Below are 20,944 nucleotides of genomic sequence, written 5' to 3' on the forward strand. Positions count from 1 at the left end.
AAAAGTTGAGAGAAAGCCCACTATGTTGACTTCTGAGTAGAAGGCCTTGCATTCTGAAAGAAAAATACAATGATTTGGTATGTGCTCATAATACTTTTGAAGCGTGAAAAGTGGTCTTATTAAAACATGGAATTCTGAGGGATCTTGACAGTGTAGCTACCAAGAGGATATCTCTAGAAGTAACGTTAATAGTTTTGAGGTATAAAGGGATGCCTGTTTCATAAGGAGCTGAGGAGGAATTTCGTCTGTATGAGAATAGTGAATGTTTCAGATTCTGTGTTTCAATGAGCTGAGAAGGCTGAAACACAGAAGGTATTTAATACTAAAATAACTTTTGATTTGTATGGTAGCCGAGACTACGAGTGACTGATACCACGATTAGGTCAGCCATGATCTTGCTGAATGTTATCACAAGCTTGAGGTTCCACAAAACATTTCTTATGTTATTTTTTGTGCAGTGTTAAGGAAAATTAAATTTATTGGACATGTTCATAGTTAAATATTTTTGAGAAATATATTCTATTTTAAATGATAGGCAAATAAACAAAGCATCATTTTTGTATAGACACAAACTATAATATTCTCTGTTCATTTAAGTGTCAATATTGCTAGTTGTCAGATTGTTTTCTTTGGAAAGGAGGAGGTGTCCTGTCTGCCACAGGACTGCAAAAAAAAATTGAAAAGGACAAGTGATTCACATTTCTAGAATGAGTTAGCAACTCATCTGTGGTCGTGGGAGTCTTGTTGAGGAAAATTCCTCAGCACTGAGTTGTGGAATTGATATCTAACCACCCAACAATTTAAACAAGGCATCTTCAAACAATTTTTAACAGTGGGTGCTGATACATTAGATGCCAATGATTCATGAATTGAGAAATATTTAAAACTACTTTGTGTTTTTTAAAAAAATCTACATTCTAATGGCCTGGCCTTGCCTATTCCTAAACTGCCTATTCTTTGTCCTACCTCTATGGTCTCTGCTCTCCAGCATACATTAACAGAATGTCCTAACTCTTGAAGATGAATACAGGATGCTTCATAACTCTTCTTGATTCATCACGGAGAAATCCTAAGAAGCTGAAGAAGTTGAATAAAGTAATAATGGAAATTGTACATTTAAAGGGAAAAGTAACTAAAGTTTTGGGCTTAGCAGAGATTCATGGGCTGTGGCTGTGCCTTGGCTTTCTGAACTGGTGGGAAGGCAACAGCCATTTATTAATCTTTATGGTATATTACCTAGTAGATGAAGACAAAATTTGAACACTTCTAGTAAGAAGTAACATGCTATTTAATCTCTGACAGATTGTAAATTATATTGAACAAAAGAATATTTTTGAAGGTAAATTTTAAAGAATTTCTCAGGAAAAGCAGGGCTTCAGAGTAAATTCAGTCTAAATGTTAACACACACTGTACTCTGCATCACATAGAAAGCAGCAGTTCATGTTTTTGTTCAAGAGAAGTCCCCTGCTTGGAGAGTAAGAATATAGAATGTAGCATAACAGCTGAGACTGACATTAATGTATCACTCACTTCTCACCTTTGCTCTTCCATTCCTGTGTACACAGAAGTTGAAAATGGAATTAGTGACTGATTCCAATCAACACTTCTAACTTTTGTTTAACAAAATACAGAAAAGTGCATACAAAAGAGTGGCATATTGTGTAATTTAGGGTGGCAAACAGTACAGCTGCTGTCCTACAGCTCCAGCAATCTCAGTTCAATCCAGTCTGCGTAGAGTTCCCTGTGACCACGTGCGTTCTCTGCCACTGATGATAGGTTAATTAGTCACTGTAAATTGTATAGTGGTGAGTGATCTGAGTGGTGAAAACAGAGTTGTTAATCTTTGTGTATTCGTGTGAATAAGACTTAATTTGCCAGAATCAAGAATTCTTAGGGATACGTTTCTGCAGCTATCTATGAAATGAGTTTGTTTCTTTTAAATTAGAGGTAATATATAATCATTTCAAATTGGTGATGTTGGAACATGCAGGATGCTGTGTTTTAACTCTGCATTTTCAAATTTCAGTACTTCTAATTTGAATGATAAATTGAGCAGATAATGTTGGAGCATTTCATTTTGTATTTTATAAATGTGTTTTTACAGTAAAACTCCAATAAATCTGTCACACTCAGGACCTTGATGCTGGTCTAACAGAATTTACAGATTCTACACTGTTTGTACCTCATCACACCTTTAATTCATTTTCTTTTGGGTGTTACACGTTGTTATAAAAAGTTGTCTAATGAACCCAGTGAGGTGAAAGGCACCATGTCGGCTAGATGCCAAATTATTGGCATTTCTGATTGATAGATTAGTTGAGTTTTACTGTAATTTGATGCTGTAACTTGAGTGTAGTTGTGGAATCATTTTACCTTTTGTATTGCAGATGCCCCTCTTGAGTTGCCATCCTTTCAGCTGAGTCCTTCCCATCGTCAGGTGGTGTTTGAGGGAGACAGTCTTCCTTTCCAGTGTATTGCTTCTTACATTGACCAAGACATGCAAGTGCTCTGGTATCAGAATGGAAAAATAGTGGAAACTAATGAGTCCCAAGGAATTTATGTTGAAAAAAATATGGTTCATAATTGTTCCTTTATTGCAAGGTAATACAACAACTTGCATAATTTATTTATTGGAATTAAAAGTAAGAATGTGTCATGTTGCATAGTTTTAATAACGTCTTCCTGTACTCTAAGTAAAACAGTTTTGTAAAATATTCAGTTTCTGTACTAAACGTAGATATTTTGATTTCATGCAGACCCGTTGGCATATTTGAAATGTTTTATCTTTCTAAAAATATTTTGCAGTAACTATCTCAAAAAATGTACAAAACCTACAATAGAAATTTGAGAATTTTAAATTTAGTTAATTAGATTAATCAAGAATAAAAACTGACTTAAGTCCAAGCCAGTTGAGGACAATTAAGTTTGGGCAATAAATATAGGCTTTGCTTGTGATGCCACATTCTGTAGAAGAATTGTTTAAAACATTTTCGTACAAAACTTAGACAAAACAAACTAACTTCATGACTGCGGGAGATACATTCTTCAGACAAAACCTGCAAATACTAGTTCATATCTCCATATATTTTTAATGAAGGTGGCAATTTTATGCTTGTATGGCAGAATTTAAGATGATAACACCTGATTATCAGAAACGTGTATATTTTGGTTTAGAATCTAAAGATTTTGACCTGCCAAGTTTATGTTGTACAATTATATTTGCCAGTTTAAAGTATGTGAAAGCATGTGATAGATTTGAAAGCATAGAAACATTGCGAAAATGTGGCTTTTCATTGAACATTATATGCTTGCAATTAATATATATATACTGTTTCTGAATGCAGTACACTAACTATTTCAAATATCCAAATGGATTCCTCTGGCAACTGGGAATGTCATGTCCAAACTAAACGTGGAAACAGCAGTAAACAAGTTGATGTAGTTGTCTTGGAAAGCTCGGCTAAGTATTGCCCTCCAGAGATGGTTATGAATAATAAAGGAGATTTCAGGTAAACTTCCATTAAGTTCAGAATCGGGATTATTATCACCAGCATGTGACATGAAATTTGTTAACTTAGGAGCAGCAGTTCAATGCAATACATAATCTAGCAGAAATAAAAATAATGATAAATAAAATAAAAATAATAATAACAATAAATAGACAAGTAAATCAATTATGTATATTGAATAGATTTTTAAAAAGTGTAAAAACAGAAGTACTGTATATTTTAAAAAACGTGAGAGAGTGTCTAAAGATTCAATGTCCATTTAGGAATTGGATGGCAGAGGGGAAGAAGCTGTTCCTGAATTGCTGAGTGTGTCTCTTCAGGCTTCTGTACCTCCGACCTGATGGTAACAGTGAGAAAAGGGCATGCCCTGGGTGCTGGAGGTCTTTCTTTAATAATGGACGCTGCCTTTCTGAGACACCGCTCCCTGAAGATGTCCTGGGTATTTTGTAGGCTAGTATCCAAGATGGAGCTGACTAGGTTTTCAACCCCCTGCAGCTTCTTTCAGTCCTGTGCAGTAGCCCCTCCATACCAGACAGTGATGCAGCCTGTCAGAATGCTGTTGATATGCCAAATCTCTCCAAACTCCTAATAAAATATATCCGCTGTCTTGCCTTCTTTATAACTACATCGATATGTTGGGACCAGGTTAGATCCTCAGAGATCTTGACACCAAGGAACTTGAAACTGCTCACTCTCTCCACTTCTGATCCCTCTGAGGATTGGCATATGTTCCTTCATCTTATCCTTCCTGAAATCCACAATCAGCTCTTCCGTCTTACTGATGTTGAGTGCCAGGTTGTTGCTGCGGCACCGTTCCACTAGTTGGCATACCTCACTCCTGTACGCCCTCTCGTCACCACCTGAGATTCTACCAACAATGGCTGTATCGTCAGCAAATTTATAGATGGTATTTCAGCTACGCCTAGACACACAGTCATGTGTATACAGAGAGTAGAGCAGTGGGCTAAGCACACACCCCTGAGGTGCACCAGTGTTGATCGTCAGCGAGGAGGAGATGTTATCGCCGATCTACACAGATTGTGATCTTCCAGTCAGGAAGTCAAGGATCCAGTTGCAGAGGGAGGTACAGAGGCCCAGGTTCTGCAACTTTTCAATCAGGATTGTGCGAATGATGGTATTAATGCTGAGCTATAGTCGATGAACAGCATCCTGATGTAGGTGTTTGTATTGTCCAGGTGGTCTAAAACTGTGTGGAGAGCCATTAAAATTGCGTCTGCCGTTGACCTATTGTAACGATAAGCAAATTGCAGTGAGTCCAGGTCCTTGCTGAGGCAGGAGTTCAGTCTAGTCATGACCAACCTCTCAAAGCATTTCATCACTGTCAATATGAGTGCTACTGGACAATAGTCATTAAGGCAGCTCACATGATTATTCTTAGGCACTGGTATAATTGTTGCCTTTTTGAAGTAAGTGGGAACTTCCACCCGTAGCAGTGAGGGGTTGAAAATGTCCTTGAGTACTCCCGCTAGTTGTTGGCACAGGTTTTCAGAGCCTTACCAGGTACTCCCATCGAGACCTTCCACCTTGCGAGGGTTCACAGTCTTTAAAGACAACCTAACATTGACCTCTGAGACAGAGATCACAGGGTCATCAGGTGTAGCAGGAATCTTCACAGCTGTAGTGGTGTTCTCCCTTTCAAAGTGTGCATAGAAGGTGTTGAGTTCATCTGGTAGTGAAGCATCGCTGCCATTCATACAATTGGGTTTTGCTTTGTAGGAAGTAATGTCTTGCAGACCCTGCCAGAGCTGCTGTGCATCCAGTGTTGCTTCCAACCTCGTTTGAAATTGTCCCTTCACCTTTGAAATAGCCCTCTGCAAATCATACCTGGTTTTCTGGTACAGGCCTGGGTCGCCAGACTTGAATGCTAGAGATCTACCCTTCAGCGGACAACGTACCTCCTGGTTCATCCATGGCAGGTTTCATCTTTCTGATGATATTCCTGACTCTGTTAACCTTCTGTTGAAATAGTTTGATTAATAGGACTGGATGTTACAATCCCTAAAGTTTCTGCACTGCACTTGACTTGAGTGGAAGTAGTTCTTAAAGATGACCACTAGATGTTACTACCATTACGACATATCTTCAGTTGTGTACCTCGATATCACTGGGTGTTTTGGCCTTTTATCACAAGATACCCTCAGCTGAGGCAGGCCCACCGCAGGCTGATCAGACCTGGGTGTGTGTCACATGGTTAGTCTCTTGACAGCTCTCCCCATGCCATTACAAATCTGCTGCAGATTTATCTGCCATATATCTAAAGGTAAATAGCTGGGGCACTGCAGAATATTAATGTTCTGAAACATCCATTTCAGTCTGTGGCAATGAGTGTGATAAAACTGCTGACTGCACTGTTTAAAGGAGACAGTATATTTGAAAGCTAGCCTTAACATGTCTAACATTTACTAAAAATGAAATGCAGCAAAAATGGTGTACGAAAATAGGAGTAAATTGTTGAGAATTTGGAGCTAGCTGATATTTGGAAAATCTATTTTGTGCTTTTCTGGTTAAGTCAAAGATTAGTTTTCTTCTGGGCACCCTAGTTGTCAATATTTAAATTTCCATTGAATAAGATGAGCTGGTTGTAACAGTATAATCTTCTTTGGTACAGACCATTTTCTTTCCGTGTACAATTTTATCGATACATGGAGGCAATAATTCTGCATTACTTTTAAGAGTTCTCCCCTGAAATGAACTAGGTTACTCTGCTCTCAAACGCATCTCCCCCATTTCACGTACATCTGCTCTCACTCCATCCTCCCGCCACCCCACTAGGAATAGGGTTCCCCTGGTCCTCACCTACCACCCCACCAGCCTCCGGGTCCAACATATTATTCTCCGTAACTTCCGCCACCTCCAACGGGATCCCACCACTAAGCACATCTTTCCCTCCCCCCCCCCCGCTTTCCGCAGGGATCGCTCCCTAGGCGACTCCCTTGTCCATTCGTCCCCCCCATCCCTCCCCACTGATCTCCCTCCTGGCACTTATCCTTGTAAGCAGAACAAGTGCTACACATGCCCTTACACTTCCTCCCTTACCACCATTCAGGGCCCCAAACAGTCCTTCCAGGTGAGGCGACACTTCACCTGTGAGTCGGCTGGGGTGATATACTGCGTCCGGTGCTCCCGATGTGGCCTTCTATATATTGGCGAGACCCGATGCAGACTGGGAGACCGCTTTGCTGAACACCTACGCTCTGTCCGTCAGAGAAAGCAGGATCTCCCAGTGGCCACACATTTAATTCCACATCCCACTCCCATTCTGACATGTCTATCCACGGCCTCCTCTACTGTAAAGATGAAACCACACTCAGGTTGGAGGAACAACACCTTATATTCCGTCTGGGTAGCCTCCAACCTGATGGCATAAACATTGACTTCTCTAACTTCCGCTAATGCCCCGCCTCCCCCTCGTACCCCATCCGTTATTTATTTTTATACACACATTCTTTCTCTCACTCTCCTTTTTCTCCCTCTGTCCTTCTGACTATACCCCTTGCCAATCCTCTGGGTTTTCCCCCTCCTTGTCTTTCTCCCCGGACCTCCTGTGCCATGATCCTCTCATATCCCCTTTTGCTATCACCTGTCCAGCTCTTGGCTCCATCCCTCCCCCTCCTGTCTTCTCCTATCATTTTGGATCTCCCCCTCCCCCTCCAACTTTCAAATCTCTTACTCACTCTTCCTTCAGTTAGTCCTGATGAAGGGTCTCGGCCTGAAACGTCGACTGTACCACTTCCTAGAGATGCTGCCTGGCCTGCTGCATTCACCAGCAACTTTGATGTGTGTTACAATCTTTAATTTTAGTTTGATACACTATGCTTAAACAAAAATAATACTTTTAACATCAATGAAATCCAATGAAATATGTAGTGCAATAAAATGTACTCTGTGATCTAAGGTAGTGGGATAATGCTGACTTTAGAAATAATGTTCATAAATAGTCAACTACTATTACTTTTTAAAAAAAAACAAGTTGTAATTTTGAACCTTCATGTCTCCAGTGCTGGAAGTTGAAAGAGCAGCAGGTTTTGGCTATGAATCGAACAAGGTTAAAGTTTGAGAATTTGCTTTAACTGTATGGAGAAGTTTCAAGTTGAGGTGTGGGAGGTGGTGAAGCCCGAATCAGTGGAACAGGAGAGATAATTTTCAATTGAGTTTCCAACTGATGGCCAGCACAGGTGAATGAGTATGGTAGTAAAGGGTAAATAGAGTGGGAGTTTGGATGTACAGTTACAAGAAAAATTATGTGAACCTTTTGCAATTAGCTGGTTTTCTGCATTAATTACTCATAAAATGTTGTCTGATCTTCATCTAAGTTACAATAATAGACAAACACAATCTGCCTAAACTAACAATACACAAACAGTGTACTACTTCTCATCAATACTGAGTACATCATTTAAACAATCACAGTCTACGTTCTACATTTAAAAAATATGTGAACCTGTACAAAAACTATTTGGAGTCGGGTGTTCCAATCAATGAGATGAGATTGCAGGTAGTGGTTGTAGACGTGCCTTGCTGTATATAAAAAAAAAGAGACGCACAAAGTCAGGTTACTGACAGAGCCTGCTCTTGTCCAGAAAGATCTGTTTATGTGTAGAATGCTTCGATCAAAACAACTTTAAGAGGACCTTAAAAGAATAATTATAGAGATGAACGAAGCTGGAAAAAGCTGCAAAAGCATTTCTGAAGACCTGAGTGTTCATCAGTTCACAGTAAGAGAAACTGTCTACAAATGGAGGAAACTCAGTATTCTTGCTCCTCTCCCTAGGAGTGGGTGTTTTGCAAAGATCACAACAAGAGCACAACGTGCAATGCTGAAGGAGGTGATGAAGAACCTAAAAGACCTGCAGAAATCTCAAGAGCTTGCTAAAGTCTCTGTTCATGTGATGTGTCCACTGCAAGAACAACACTGAACAAGCATGGTGGAAGAAGCATCATGCTTCATAGAAGAACACTGCAGAGGAAACCATTGCTGTCCAAGAAAAGCATTGCTGCATGTCTCAAGTTTGCAGAAGACCACCTGGATGTTCTACAGTGCCTCTGAGACAGAAGTTGAACTTCTGGGTGGAAATGCAGATACCCTGGTTTGGGGGGAAAAAGGGCACTGCACACCCAACACCAAAACCTCATCCTAACTGTGAAGCGTGGTGGAAGGAGCATCATAGTTTGGGGTTCCTCTGCTGTCTCGGTGCCTGGACAGCTTGTAGTCGTTCAGGGAATAATAGAAACATAGAAACATAGAAAATAGGTGTAGGAGTAGGCCATTCGGCCCTTCGAGCCTGCACCACCATTTATTATGATCATGGCTGATCATCCAACTCAGAACCCCGCCCAAAATTCAAAATTGTATCAAGGCAATTTACAGGAGAATGTCAGGGTAGCAGTCCATCAGCTAAAGCTAAATAGAAGTTGGATGATGCAGCAAGCCAATGATCCGAAACACAAGAGTAAATCAACAACAGATTGGTTTAAAAAGAGGAAAATGCATGTTTTTGAATGGCCAAGTCAGAGTCCAGACCCTAACTCAATTGAGATGCTGTGGCAAGACCTGAAGAGGCTGTTTATGCAAGGTATCCCAGAAATATTGATGAACTCAAACAGTTTTGTGTGGAAGAATGGTCTAAAATTCCTCCTCGCCATTGTGCAAGTGTGATTAGCAGATACAGATGTTTGGTGGGGGCTGCTAAAGGAGGTTCGACCAATTATTAAATACCAGGGTTCATATACTTTGTCTAGCGTGGACTATGATTAAACAATGTGTTCAATAAAGACATAAAAGTACAATTGTTTGTGTGTTATTAGTTCAGGGAGATTGTGTTTGTATTATTATGACCTGAATGAAGATCAGACCACATTTTATGAGTAATAAATGTAGAAAACCAGGTAATTGCAAAGGGTTCACACACTTTTCTTGCAACTGTAGGTCGATGAAGCATTGGATGAGTCAATGTCATGGAAAGCCTTTGCTGAGGTTGCCAATGTTACAAACTGATATATCTTCAAAATCAGAAGCAATGCAAAAGAAAACTTCTAAAAATAATCACTTGTGTATTTAAGTATTCTTGGTCACATAGTCCTACAAATCCTGTTCAGTATTTTGTTTGGGACTAGTTAGGATAACTCGCCAATGTAGGTAGAACTTTGGAGAACATTGTGCTGTTTTTTTTAAAAAAAAAAGGGCAAGATCCGGTAAAGGGGAAAAGGACCAAATCTAAATTTCCAACCAGACTTTATAAGATTCTGCTGTTGTTACCATACTTCATGTATTTTGTAAGGTACTGGCTACATTTTTGATTCTAGTACTCTGCACATGACACCATTGCCAATCTGCATCTCTCTCTTCAGCTGGTACATTCCAATGATCCAAATTCTCTCCTAGGGCATTCTTTGTACTACTTAAACTTGGAAATGTTAGAAATCTTATCATTTCGCAAATAGTCTTTAGAATATTGTGCATTCTTTTGCCCCTCAGCTATTTTGTACTGTTTCCTTTGATCTTTGGTATGCATCTTTTTTGACTATTTTGTTTTAATAGCAGGTTCTCTCTCCTCTCCCGCTTCCCCCACAAAAGTAAGCTAGCAAGTGATTTTGTGTAATAGCTTTTGGACTGATTTCAGGGGCATGGATGGAAACAGTCCTCTGTAGCATTAATTCTGGTTGGGGGTCAGGGCTAAAGTAATCTGTTTGCATATGGTGACTCTACAATACTTGGAAATTATGGTAGTTTTTTTCAGTAGTTGGAGAAAGCAGCACCCTAGCATAAAAGTGCAAAATTAATTTTGTATTTTCCCTAGCTACAGGCACCAGTTTGTCTTTTTTCCAGTTCTAAAATATGCCGTGATTTATTCCCATGATATAGGGGAAGAACTTATCTATTTTCTTCCACCTGAAGAGCTTTCAGCAAGCATGCAGCACTGCCATAGATCTTCTATCTAATAGTTGAATGTGTTCATTTACTGGGTGTTAAGGTTATGCTATATTTCTGATTAAAACCCAATGGATAGATTGAATGAATGAACATTCTGTCTTCAGGTGGCCTCGTACACTGGCTGGCATCACTGCCTATCTGCTCTGTACCCGTTACTCTGCAAGCACTGGGATCTACCCTGGTGGCTCTCAGGATGAGAAGGCTTGGCGCAAATGCGATCGAGGAGGCTTTTGGTCAGATGACAACTACTCTCGATGTCAGTATGCAAATGATGTTACACGGGTTCTTTACATGTTTAACCAGGTACAAAATATCATTAGCATTATAATTATTTGAAGTTAAACCTGTAAATTGACTTTAATAAGTATAATGAAAAGATACCTGTATGAATATAGCAATGCATTGTTCAGTAGTCATATTTTTGTTGGTGAAGATCCATTTTATCTTTGCAGAGCTTCATTTATTCTATTACTTCACGGGTGCTCTTCTTAGCTTCTGTACAAAGATTGCCAGCTTGGTTATCACACTGGAACTTGAACCCACAATCCAGGCTAAAAAATCTGCACTACGACAATAGAATTTTTTATTTCTGTATCCCTTTAACGTGTCCCTATATCCCAAACGGCATCACAAAAGCCTCATCAAACCAATTTTTACAGTAAATGACTAAAGGAGGTAGTGGAGAAAATGACCAAAAACTGTATGAGCCTGTTTTCACCTCTGAGTTTAATGAGTAAATTCCAGAGTTTAGAACCTTGGCAGCAGAAAGCATGGGAGTTATTGGATTAATATTGTTGAGGGATGAGCAAAAATCCAGAATTGGAGGTCTGCTGGGAGACATATAAGCAATTAAGCTAACTCTGAAGGTGTTGAAGATTTGAGAACACGGGTGAAAATCGAAATATCTAGGGTTTATTTAACCTGGAGTAAGCATAGATTAGCAAGTTTGGGTGACTAGTATTTGCAAGGACTGGCAGGAAGGGGATGGTGGCTCTTGAGAGTAAAATTTGTATGTCCACAAGTTTACAGAGAGTAGAGGAAGGAAGACTGGTTCATTGTATTAGCAAGTCTGAATAGAAATTTCAACACCAAATGAATAGATATATGTAAACAGCTGAACTTGTTGCTGAGTAAACATAATATAAGCAGCATATTTTAGGGTTAGATCTGATATTGAAGTTGCAAATGGACTGATTTTTTTTTGGAATAGGTAGAAGAGATGGGGATGAAATCAGTGGGTAGGGAATAAAGTTTGTGAAGGAGACTTGAGGCAAGTCTTTGATCTTTCTAGCGTTTAATAGGTGGTCTTCGTGTTTGTTCTTCAGCTCAGTTGTCAGGTGTTTCAGATGGAAAAATTGGAAGGGGTATTGGTAAGATTGACTTGGATGTCATCTAAACACTTGGAAATCAATACTGTTTTTGGATAATTTTTATTGGGGAAACGGTATTTAGATGTGCATTCAAATTTGCATGCAAGAGTAAAGGGTGTTGTGATTAATGCCAAAAAATGGATGTTCTATCTTTTGTATGGTACATACTTCTGCATCTGGTACAAATGAATTATTTGATATATTCAGAGAACATATACTAGGCTGTTGCCGGGACTGGAGGACCTGAGTTATAGGGAAAGGTTGAGATGGTTAAGACTTTTTTTTTCCTTTTTGGAACATAGGAGAATGATGGAAGATTTGATAGAGGTATACAAAATTGAGAGGTATAAATGGAGTAAATGCAAGCAGGCTTTTTCCACTGACGCTGCTTGAGACTAGAACTAGAAGACGTGGATTAAGGGTGAAATTAGAATGGGAACCTGGGAGGGTGGGGGTTGGGGGGAACAGCTTCACTTGGAAGGTGGTGCAAGTGAGGAGCTGCCAGCAGAAGTTTTGGAAGTGGGTTTAATTGCAACATTTAAGAGAAGCTTGGATAAGGCAGAGTAACAATTTGGCAAGCACTAGCTGGGCTGAAGGGCTTATTTCTGTGCTGTAGTGCTCTATGATTCTATGTGTGCAGCCCTTGGGTTGCTTTTCAGAATAGCAAATTGCTGACGCAGTAACCAATAGAAATGCATTTATTGGATGTCTGCAAGATTGGCAGGTACAACATTTGAAGTATTTTTCAATGCCTGATTCACAGCATGTCTCACTTCTACAAGATTGTAGAAGAAAAATACAGAGTTTCATTGCAAGGTCTTTGCAAATACTTTATCCATGCTGATCCATGTGTTACAAAAAGGTATTTGGGTTGGCATTTTACAGCTGAATTTATCTTTTATTTTAAATAGATGCCTTTGAACCTTACAAATGCTGTAGCAACAGCACAGCAACTGCTGGCTTATACAATGGAAGCAGCAAACTTCTCAGATAAGATGGATGTCATTTTTGTGGCTGAAATGATTGAAAAGTTCGGTAGGTTTGCAGAGAAATACAAGGAGGTGAGTTTTGCTTACAACTTGATTGTAATACTTACCTATAAATATTTAAACACATTAAAATTATGAACCTAAAACCAAAAATAGCGATGCTTAATTTTGCTTTCTGTGAGATTTGTAATTGTCAAATTCTCAGACAAATGTATCTTCATTTTATTATCCACGTGTTGATGAGAATTTTATTTCAGAAAAGTTATTTTTAACTAGGCAATAAAGGGTAGGATCTGCAAGAGGACAAATTACATATGGTGGGAATGATTAATTAGGCTTGTATGAGTGGCCTTACTTTATGTGGTGCAGCTGTCCCGCGGCTCCAGCGAGCACGTTTGATCTGACATCTTGTGCTCTCTCTATGAAATTTGCCTAGATGCTTTGGTTTATTATGTTATTATGTTACTAACATAAATATACAAACATCATTTCCTTCCTTACTAAATATTCAATTGTGCTTTCACAGTGGGGAGTTTGTAATTGTCTTGTATCAGATTACATAACTAATCTTGTAGCATTAAGGAATAGAAATACTGTGGATTCTGGTTAATTGGGACACATTAGGACTAGTACATCAGGACCAGATTAATATTGCTTAAAGTTAAAAAAGAATTATTTATCTTTAGTTGTACACACGAGGTACTGCGGATGCTGGAAATCTAGAGCAATGAGAGGAGCTCAGCAGGTCAGGCAGCATCAGTGGGTGGGAATAAATAGTCAACATTTCGGGCCAAGATGAAGGGTATCTCCCCGAAACGTCTGACCTGTTGAGCTCTTCCAGTACATTGTGTACATTTCTCTTTGGTTTGTATTTTGTTTTGACAAACAAAACCAATGGTACATTAGAAGAAAGACATATAATCTATAAAACATTTTTAAAATTATAATTCATTTCCTGGCACTGGAACTATTATGAAAGCTCAGGATATGTACTGACATCCAGTTTATCAAAGAAAATGCAACTGTACAGTGGGTATATTGTTTTCAATTATTTTAAACAAATGTTTGTTTTTTGTCTTAAAGTTGTCAGTTTTGACCTAAACATGGTTTTAGTACTTTGTACTGTACAACTTATTGGTGAGTTTTTTTCTATATAAGGGTTACATTTGAAAAAGAATGCTTATTTCTTTTAGCTTGGAGATGTCATGGTGGATATTGCCAGTAACATCATGTTAGCAGATGAGCACGTCCTCTGGATGGCCCAGTGGGAAGCAAAAGCCTGCACTCGAATTGTTCAGTGCTTACAACGGATTGCTACTTACAGGCTTGCCAGTGGAGCTCAAGTTTATTCCACAGTAAGAATGGGGTCTTTAAGATATTTTGTAGATATTGCGTATTGTGCAGATGGGAAACAAATCTGCTAAGTTGATGCTTCCCTTCTGTCTGAGTTTCAACCAACTTTGCTAAATCATGTAATTTTATTATTAAAGTATAAAGCATACCCCCCCCCCCCGCATTTTTTTTTCCATCACCATTTTTCCATAGCAGGTAAAAATGTTAATTATTCTATTGATGTGTTACGTAATGTGCTTTCTAATGCTTTTACCCCCCCTTTGTACAGTATTCTCCAAACATTGCAATGGAAGCTTCTGTGGTGAAAGCCCATGGCTTTGCTGGAATGACTTGCACTGTGTTCCAGAAGGTTGCTATGGCGGATCGAACAGGACTTACTGACTTTGGGCGCAGAGATCCTGATGGCAACCTAGATAAACAGTTCAGTTTTAAGTGCAGTCCTGGCAATATCAGCAACACACTTTCTAGTTTTGTAATCAAGGTAAGCAGTCAATCTGGGCTATATAGGATGTGTCTGCACTGTATATTAAATTTGCTCTATTAACCATATTGTCACTTGTATAAAAGTTGGTTTCGTAAAGAAAGATAATTATACACTTAAGAGTTATTGTTGGAAACCGTGCCCCTGGAGATGGGCAAAATAATCAGCTGACTTTACTGAATTGCCAGTAATTACTGGCAAAATATATCTTCGTGTTATCTTTTTAACACCACTTAATGTTTTAACCTTTCTGCTTATTATTTTTATTAAAATACTACAGTTGGCTCAAGGAGCATGGGAGAGATCTGAGTGGGTGGGTTGGACAGCTGTGTATTGCAGCGTTTTAGAAGATCACCTGCGGAACACTGAATAACAAAGTAAAATGCTTCACTATAATTTATACTTAAATTGGGGCTAATTGTAACTATTATTAATTTCACTGAGATGGAATAGATGCTTGTTAAGGTAAATTACAATTAATGGTTAGGGCTGTTCTTCAGAGGAAATTGTCAAAAATAAAACTGGCAGCCCACAGCTTAGAATTGCTTCGTTTTGATCATAAAAAAAAAATTCCATTGGTTAGTACAAATATCGCTTCTTGTTTTCTGTAAATGTTTATTTAAAAGCGAACAAATGCAATTTGGAAGAATACATATGGATCAATTATCAAAGTCACTTAACCAATTATTAAAGCATTTATATAGAGAGGAAATGCCATTTTCCCCCAGCAGAAAACCCTTGAACTGAAAGTAACATTGGTAACTTGTTCCAGGTAACTATGGTTAGGGTGATAGCAAGCATGGCAGCTTGCTGAGCTATGATCTGTAATGAAGGCTATGCACCACTAGTTTAGCGGACTGTGTAGTATAGTAGTGAATATTCAATCCCCTATCTCAAGAGGATCAGTGATTTATCTTTTAAATTACTTGGAGTACAAAGTAGAGGGCCATACTGTAAATGTACTGCAATATTTGCAGTTAAGTGGAAATTCAATATTTGCATACAAAAGATGATAAACTCTGCCCCACATGGTGTGGTAGATTTTTGATAACCAATGTTATCGAAGCATACGGAGCCAATGTAGGTGGATAAGGTAACATTATCTCAATGTGATGGGTTTTAACCCATTGGCACTTCTGAGGTAACCATCCAGAACCTTCCTGCAATTGTTATTAAGCAGTACTGACTACAGTGAAATGTAATAACTGCAGATGAAAATTATTCTTTTTCTAAATTGTTGTGGTGCCTTGTGAGCACCCAGCTCTAATTGTGAGGTCATACACCTTTATTCTGATCTCTTCAGCAATGAGAATACAGTTTAATTCCTCTACCACAGCAATTCCTTGATTTTAGCCAATTACATATAGAAGCAGTAGAATTCTGTTTATGGACAGAAAAAAGACTTAAATAGGAATAGGGTTTGTGCAATTATCTGTTGCTATCAGCCCAGTGGGTGTTGAAATGTGAGAACATAAGCAGGAGTGTGCTATTGTGTGTGCATATATATGTGTGTGTGTGTAATTTTTATATTATAAAAATTAAAAACTGGGTGGGGGGGAGAAAATGCGGTTTACAAAAGAATATCTGAGACATGCAATGCTTTGGTCAGTCTATAGACAGTTCATTCGCTCTATTGCAGAGAACTTGAATGCCTGATGAACCTGGGAGTGGAGCAGTTAGATACCATTCAAGGATTCATTACAATTAGAAATGAAATGTCTTGACAGTTTAGGTTGGAATATATTCATTGCTAACCATGGTGTAAGAGACTGAATTGAAGTACATCTTTAAAATATTTCAAAACTGGGGGTAACAGTAGCTCCACTGGAAAATTGCAGTAATAATGTGGAACTTTTGCAACATGATGTGAGTTACAATGATCAAAGTAGTCTTTAATAAGGTGACATCCATCTATGTAAGAGACTATACTTGTATAAAATTAGTATTTCTCAAAATTAATACACATCAAAGCTTTGAGAAATGGGCTAGAAGTTTGAAAAGCATAAAGCCTCGACAATATGCAGTTCATCACTCTGTTGAAAAATGCTATAGTTAGTACTAACTAATGATAATTGCCGGGAGATTTTGAGTGCCTATTTTAGTTATGTCAATGGTTAAAAGCTGCTTTTCAGCTTCAAACAACCATACTGGCTAAAAGAAGTTTAATATGTTGTGAATTAGCTAAATTCCGTGTCTGGTTTTTCTCTGTCCCTTCATTTACTATAGAAGATTGGCCCAAATTTTCTAGATTACTCCTGAACAGGTTAATTTTATACTATGTGAATTCTGTGTTTGTGGCAGTCAAAGTTTATATCGTGGCCTGAAAAAATTGTGTATTGTTCACTATGTATTTGCAAAACAAAAAATATGCCACAGAGCTAGTTGAACAGATATACATTTGTGTGGCAGATTGATTTTGGATAACTGATTGTACTGAGCGGCTGAATATTTCCCTTAAAATATGTGATTCCACTTCATTGTACTTGGAGCTTAATTGGCTGTAAACAATTTTGGATCATGTAAAGGATATGAATTATGCAATGTAAATCCAAGTGGTTTTTTTTGTTTTCATTAAGCAGTATGTCACAATATTGGCAAAATCAACACTCGTCACTCAGGTAGAATGTAAAGTAAAAATACTTTTATAAAAATCATTGTATTTGTTGCTACTCCATTTGACAAGTGACTAATGATACAACAATTCTAAAACTATTTATTTAAATACTCCATAGAATACTATTGCAGAGGCATCTATTCAATTACCACCATCCTTGTTTTCCCAAAATCCTGTACTAAGCCAAACGGAAGATGCAGTCTACAAATTGCAGCTTATTGCTTTTCGGAATGGCAAACTCTTTCCAAGCACGGGGAATTCTACAAATTTGGCAGATGATGGAAAGAGACGGACTGTGGCCTCTCCAGTCATCTACACTAAGATAGGTAGGGAGGTACCCAGGTTTCATTTCTCATTCCTTTTTTTCAGTAAATACTTTAGAGCAGTATTTAAGAGAATTACTAAGTGATGGATGGGGAGATATGTTTATTGCATTGCACTGTTGGTGCTTGAATTTTAAAAAAATTATCCTTGGAGTGATTTTGTAATTATGATTTTAAAATGAAAAATTTGCAATCACAAAATGGTAAATGATAAACAGGAGACCCAATGCTTTTCCAAACAATTGGTTTTCATCTGATTGGTTCTGGTTGTCTTAGTATTTGGTCAAGCAACTTAAATTTATGGACTTGATAGGAGAAAACAAGCCAGCTGTTTATAAGCAGATATGTATATTAAGTAATTCATAATTCTTTTTAGAAACTGGTTTATAAGACATAGGAGCAGAATTAGGCCATTCAGCCCATCGAGCCTGCTCCAGAGTTGATATGTTCTTAATGATATTCTATATAACTATTGCAGATAAGAGGCTTGATGCCAATATTGTTAAAGGCTTATTTTAAACTAATGAGGAGAAAAAGAAATCATTACTTTTGAACTTCACCTTCAGTAAGTCTTTTATGTGTAATTCCTCCTCTTCAACTCCTCAGTAAACCCTGCCCGTTCAAAACAGTCATGCACACAAAATGCCTGCTACTGCATCTTTAAATTTTGTTGATTTTTATTAACTGGATGGAACTCAGTTGTAGAATTTTGATTATAGTGATCTTGAATCCAAAAGGAATAGTTCGTTCTAGTACAACGTTTATATTCTAGATTACACAATCCTCTTGATGACATTTCCAGCACTGAGGAAGAGTGACATTAGTAAACCCAAAAGTGATAAAAGTTTAGTGAAGCTTTTTGCTATCCATATTTATCCTTCAGTTAGTTATACATGCATCTGTAATTGGTAATATTTCTTTGCTTTCTTTTAAAAGATGACAACAATCTGTATTCTCTCAGTCAACCTGTCACTATTACACTGCGTCGTATTGCGCACGGGGTGGATGCTGTTGCAGCGTACTGGGACTTCAACCTTCTGAATGGTTATGGAGGGTGGATTTCTGATGGCTGCCAGATTGTCACATCGGATGAGAATGTCACCACCATGCAGTGTCACACTTTGAACAACTATGCAGTGCTGATGGTAAAGACTTGATATTCTACGTAACTCGTCACCAATAGAAGCTTGATGGCAGTGACCTGAAAACTGTGGAACTCTGAGTAGCCTACCTTCCCTCTGAACACAAACAACAAATTCAGCGTTATCTTTTATTCACTAGGCAACCCCTGCTTTTAACAGAAATTGACACTTACAAAATTCATAAATCACTCGCCAAGCCCTTGAGATATGGAATAACATTTGCTCTCATAGAATTTATGTGTAAACTGAAATAAATAAACTTTTTTTTCAACTCTCATTTCTTGACACATGCACTGGGCTTCACCTAAAGGAAAGGACAGCACATTCTCTAGGAACGCACACTTCCCCCACCCCCACTGTGATGTTGGGGTTGCCTTACCTCTACTGTGCTACTCTGGATAAACTTAAAGGTGACCTGAATAATCTTAGATTTTGTCTGGTCTTCTAGTTCCACTTTTAAAACAAAACTTTGCATGAAATACATGTGATTATGCAGCTCTCACACTGCCGATGTATTTGGCAGCCTACATTTGCTACACTGTCATTTTCATCATCAAGCCTGAATGCAGAGAAACAAATTCTAACCATCTATGCTTATGAATTATAAATATTAGTATCAAAATTTGTTCCAAATGAAAATCGAAAATGGACTGAATTTTATCAATAAGCTTTGAAACTATTACCTTTTAACCATTCTTCCCCTGAAAAGAGTGTGTAACTGCTTTATTTGTGGCAGCATTTTGCTGTTAGTTGTCATCTCTGATCTAATGAATATGTGTATTTCTATTTTTAATCGTGAATGTTATTGTCCCATCAGGATCTGACCGGTGCTGATTTCCTACTGCAGACTGTTGAGTTCTTGCATCCAGTAATATATGTTGCGGGAACAGTATTACTCACTTGCTTGGTTATAATTATCATAAGTTACATATATTACCACAGGTAATGCCTTCTCTAGCATTTAATGATATATAGCGATTGTGCCATTAGTTCAAACTAAATGCAAATGATATCATATGAACAAAACAATAGTCATTTAATCTTATTGCTTGCTGCATATTTTGAAAAAGCAGTGTTTAAAATCTGTGCTTAGAAATGTAGGAGTTTCTAGTTTCCACTCAGTAATATATTAAAGTGATTCAGATTTAGCGTGGAAGTGAAAGTGGAAAAAGGCAGATCATTGTAAGACAGTGAGAGCCTCACCTAATAAAGCTCCATAGGCCCATCAGTTTGACTATTTTGCCTACTGATTGTATCAGGAAATAAAGTGAATGAGAAGTCGGTGCTAAACATATTTCAGAAGACCCTGGTGATTGAAGGATGGATCAACTCTTGAATTCAAGAGCAATAGCAAAAGCTTTGCTTTATAATGACATGCCCTGTGTAAACAAAAAGTTTGTATAATTGTGCATTTGGCATATTATTAATGAGTATATGTTTAGTTTGGGCACAAGTACAAATTAAAATGTCATGCCAGATTTTTGCTTCATTTATCAGTGGTTGTACATTAATCATATTGTGGTTGGGCATAGCTATTTGGTGATTAAACCCTAATGTTGAAAGAACTGCAGATTTCACTGCTGCTTCCATATGCTGAATACAGTTTTCTGCTGAGAGTTGGAAAAACAGAATCCAGCAAATATTTATGTGATTATATAAAGTATGCTGCATACCTCAGTGCTTGGTGGGTTGCTGGAAGATTGTTCAGTTTGGTGCAAGGAGAAGGTTCTGGTACTGGAGGATAATAATCAAGAGAATTGCGGAGGGTTAATGGTGTTGGTTGCATCACTGGCTGATCATGAAAATATAGAAGTCATTAAATACTGGCTTGTATATCCTATCAAATCTATCTACCAAAAAGAAATCTATTCATGGAGTCAGGCATCCTTTTCTCTGGAATTTGGAGTGTATATGCATAACATGTATGAAAGCAAAGGGAAAAAATCTTCAAACATTTTGATTTCTAGAATGGTAACTATTTTCCATTTGATTTTTTTCCCTGTTGGTCACTGCCTAAGCAAGTTAAAATAACCTTCTGACTTGCTGATTCTTGGCATTAGTTGAGCTGTATGTTTGCTAAAGACCAAACTGCAGGAACTAGACATTTGTAGCTAGAAGTTTGAAATACAGTACAATTCAGGAGAAATACCAGAATGTGCTTAGTTAGATCCCATGTTGTTGAAAGTAATTGCAGGGCTAGTAGTCACTGC

The 20,944-nt window shown here is 38.1% G+C and overlaps 1 protein-coding gene across 2 annotated transcripts in view; it reads left to right on the top strand.

Moving 5' to 3' along the window:
• adgra3 (adhesion G protein-coupled receptor A3) overlaps positions 1 to 20,944 on the top strand; it is a 119,849-nt gene that overhangs the window by 87,410 nt on the left and 11,495 nt on the right. For both annotated transcript variants that reach the window (XM_063043368.1, XM_063043369.1), the window contains exons 7-15: positions 2,389 to 2,602; positions 3,346 to 3,510; positions 10,567 to 10,765; positions 12,744 to 12,893; positions 14,015 to 14,176; positions 14,443 to 14,655; positions 17,388 to 17,595; positions 18,529 to 18,737; positions 19,552 to 19,676. In XM_063043368.1, coding sequence (XP_062899438.1) covers positions 2,389 to 2,602; positions 3,346 to 3,510; positions 10,567 to 10,765; positions 12,744 to 12,893; positions 14,015 to 14,176; positions 14,443 to 14,655; positions 17,388 to 17,595; positions 18,529 to 18,737; positions 19,552 to 19,676 — 1,645 coding nt within the window. The remainder of the gene's footprint in view (positions 1 to 2,388; positions 2,603 to 3,345; positions 3,511 to 10,566; positions 10,766 to 12,743; positions 12,894 to 14,014; positions 14,177 to 14,442; positions 14,656 to 17,387; positions 17,596 to 18,528; positions 18,738 to 19,551; positions 19,677 to 20,944) is intronic.

Source organism: Mobula hypostoma, chromosome 3 (assembly GCF_963921235.1).
Source record: "Mobula hypostoma chromosome 3, sMobHyp1.1, whole genome shotgun sequence".
Lineage (NCBI taxonomy): Eukaryota > Metazoa > Chordata > Chondrichthyes > Myliobatiformes > Myliobatidae > Mobula > Mobula hypostoma.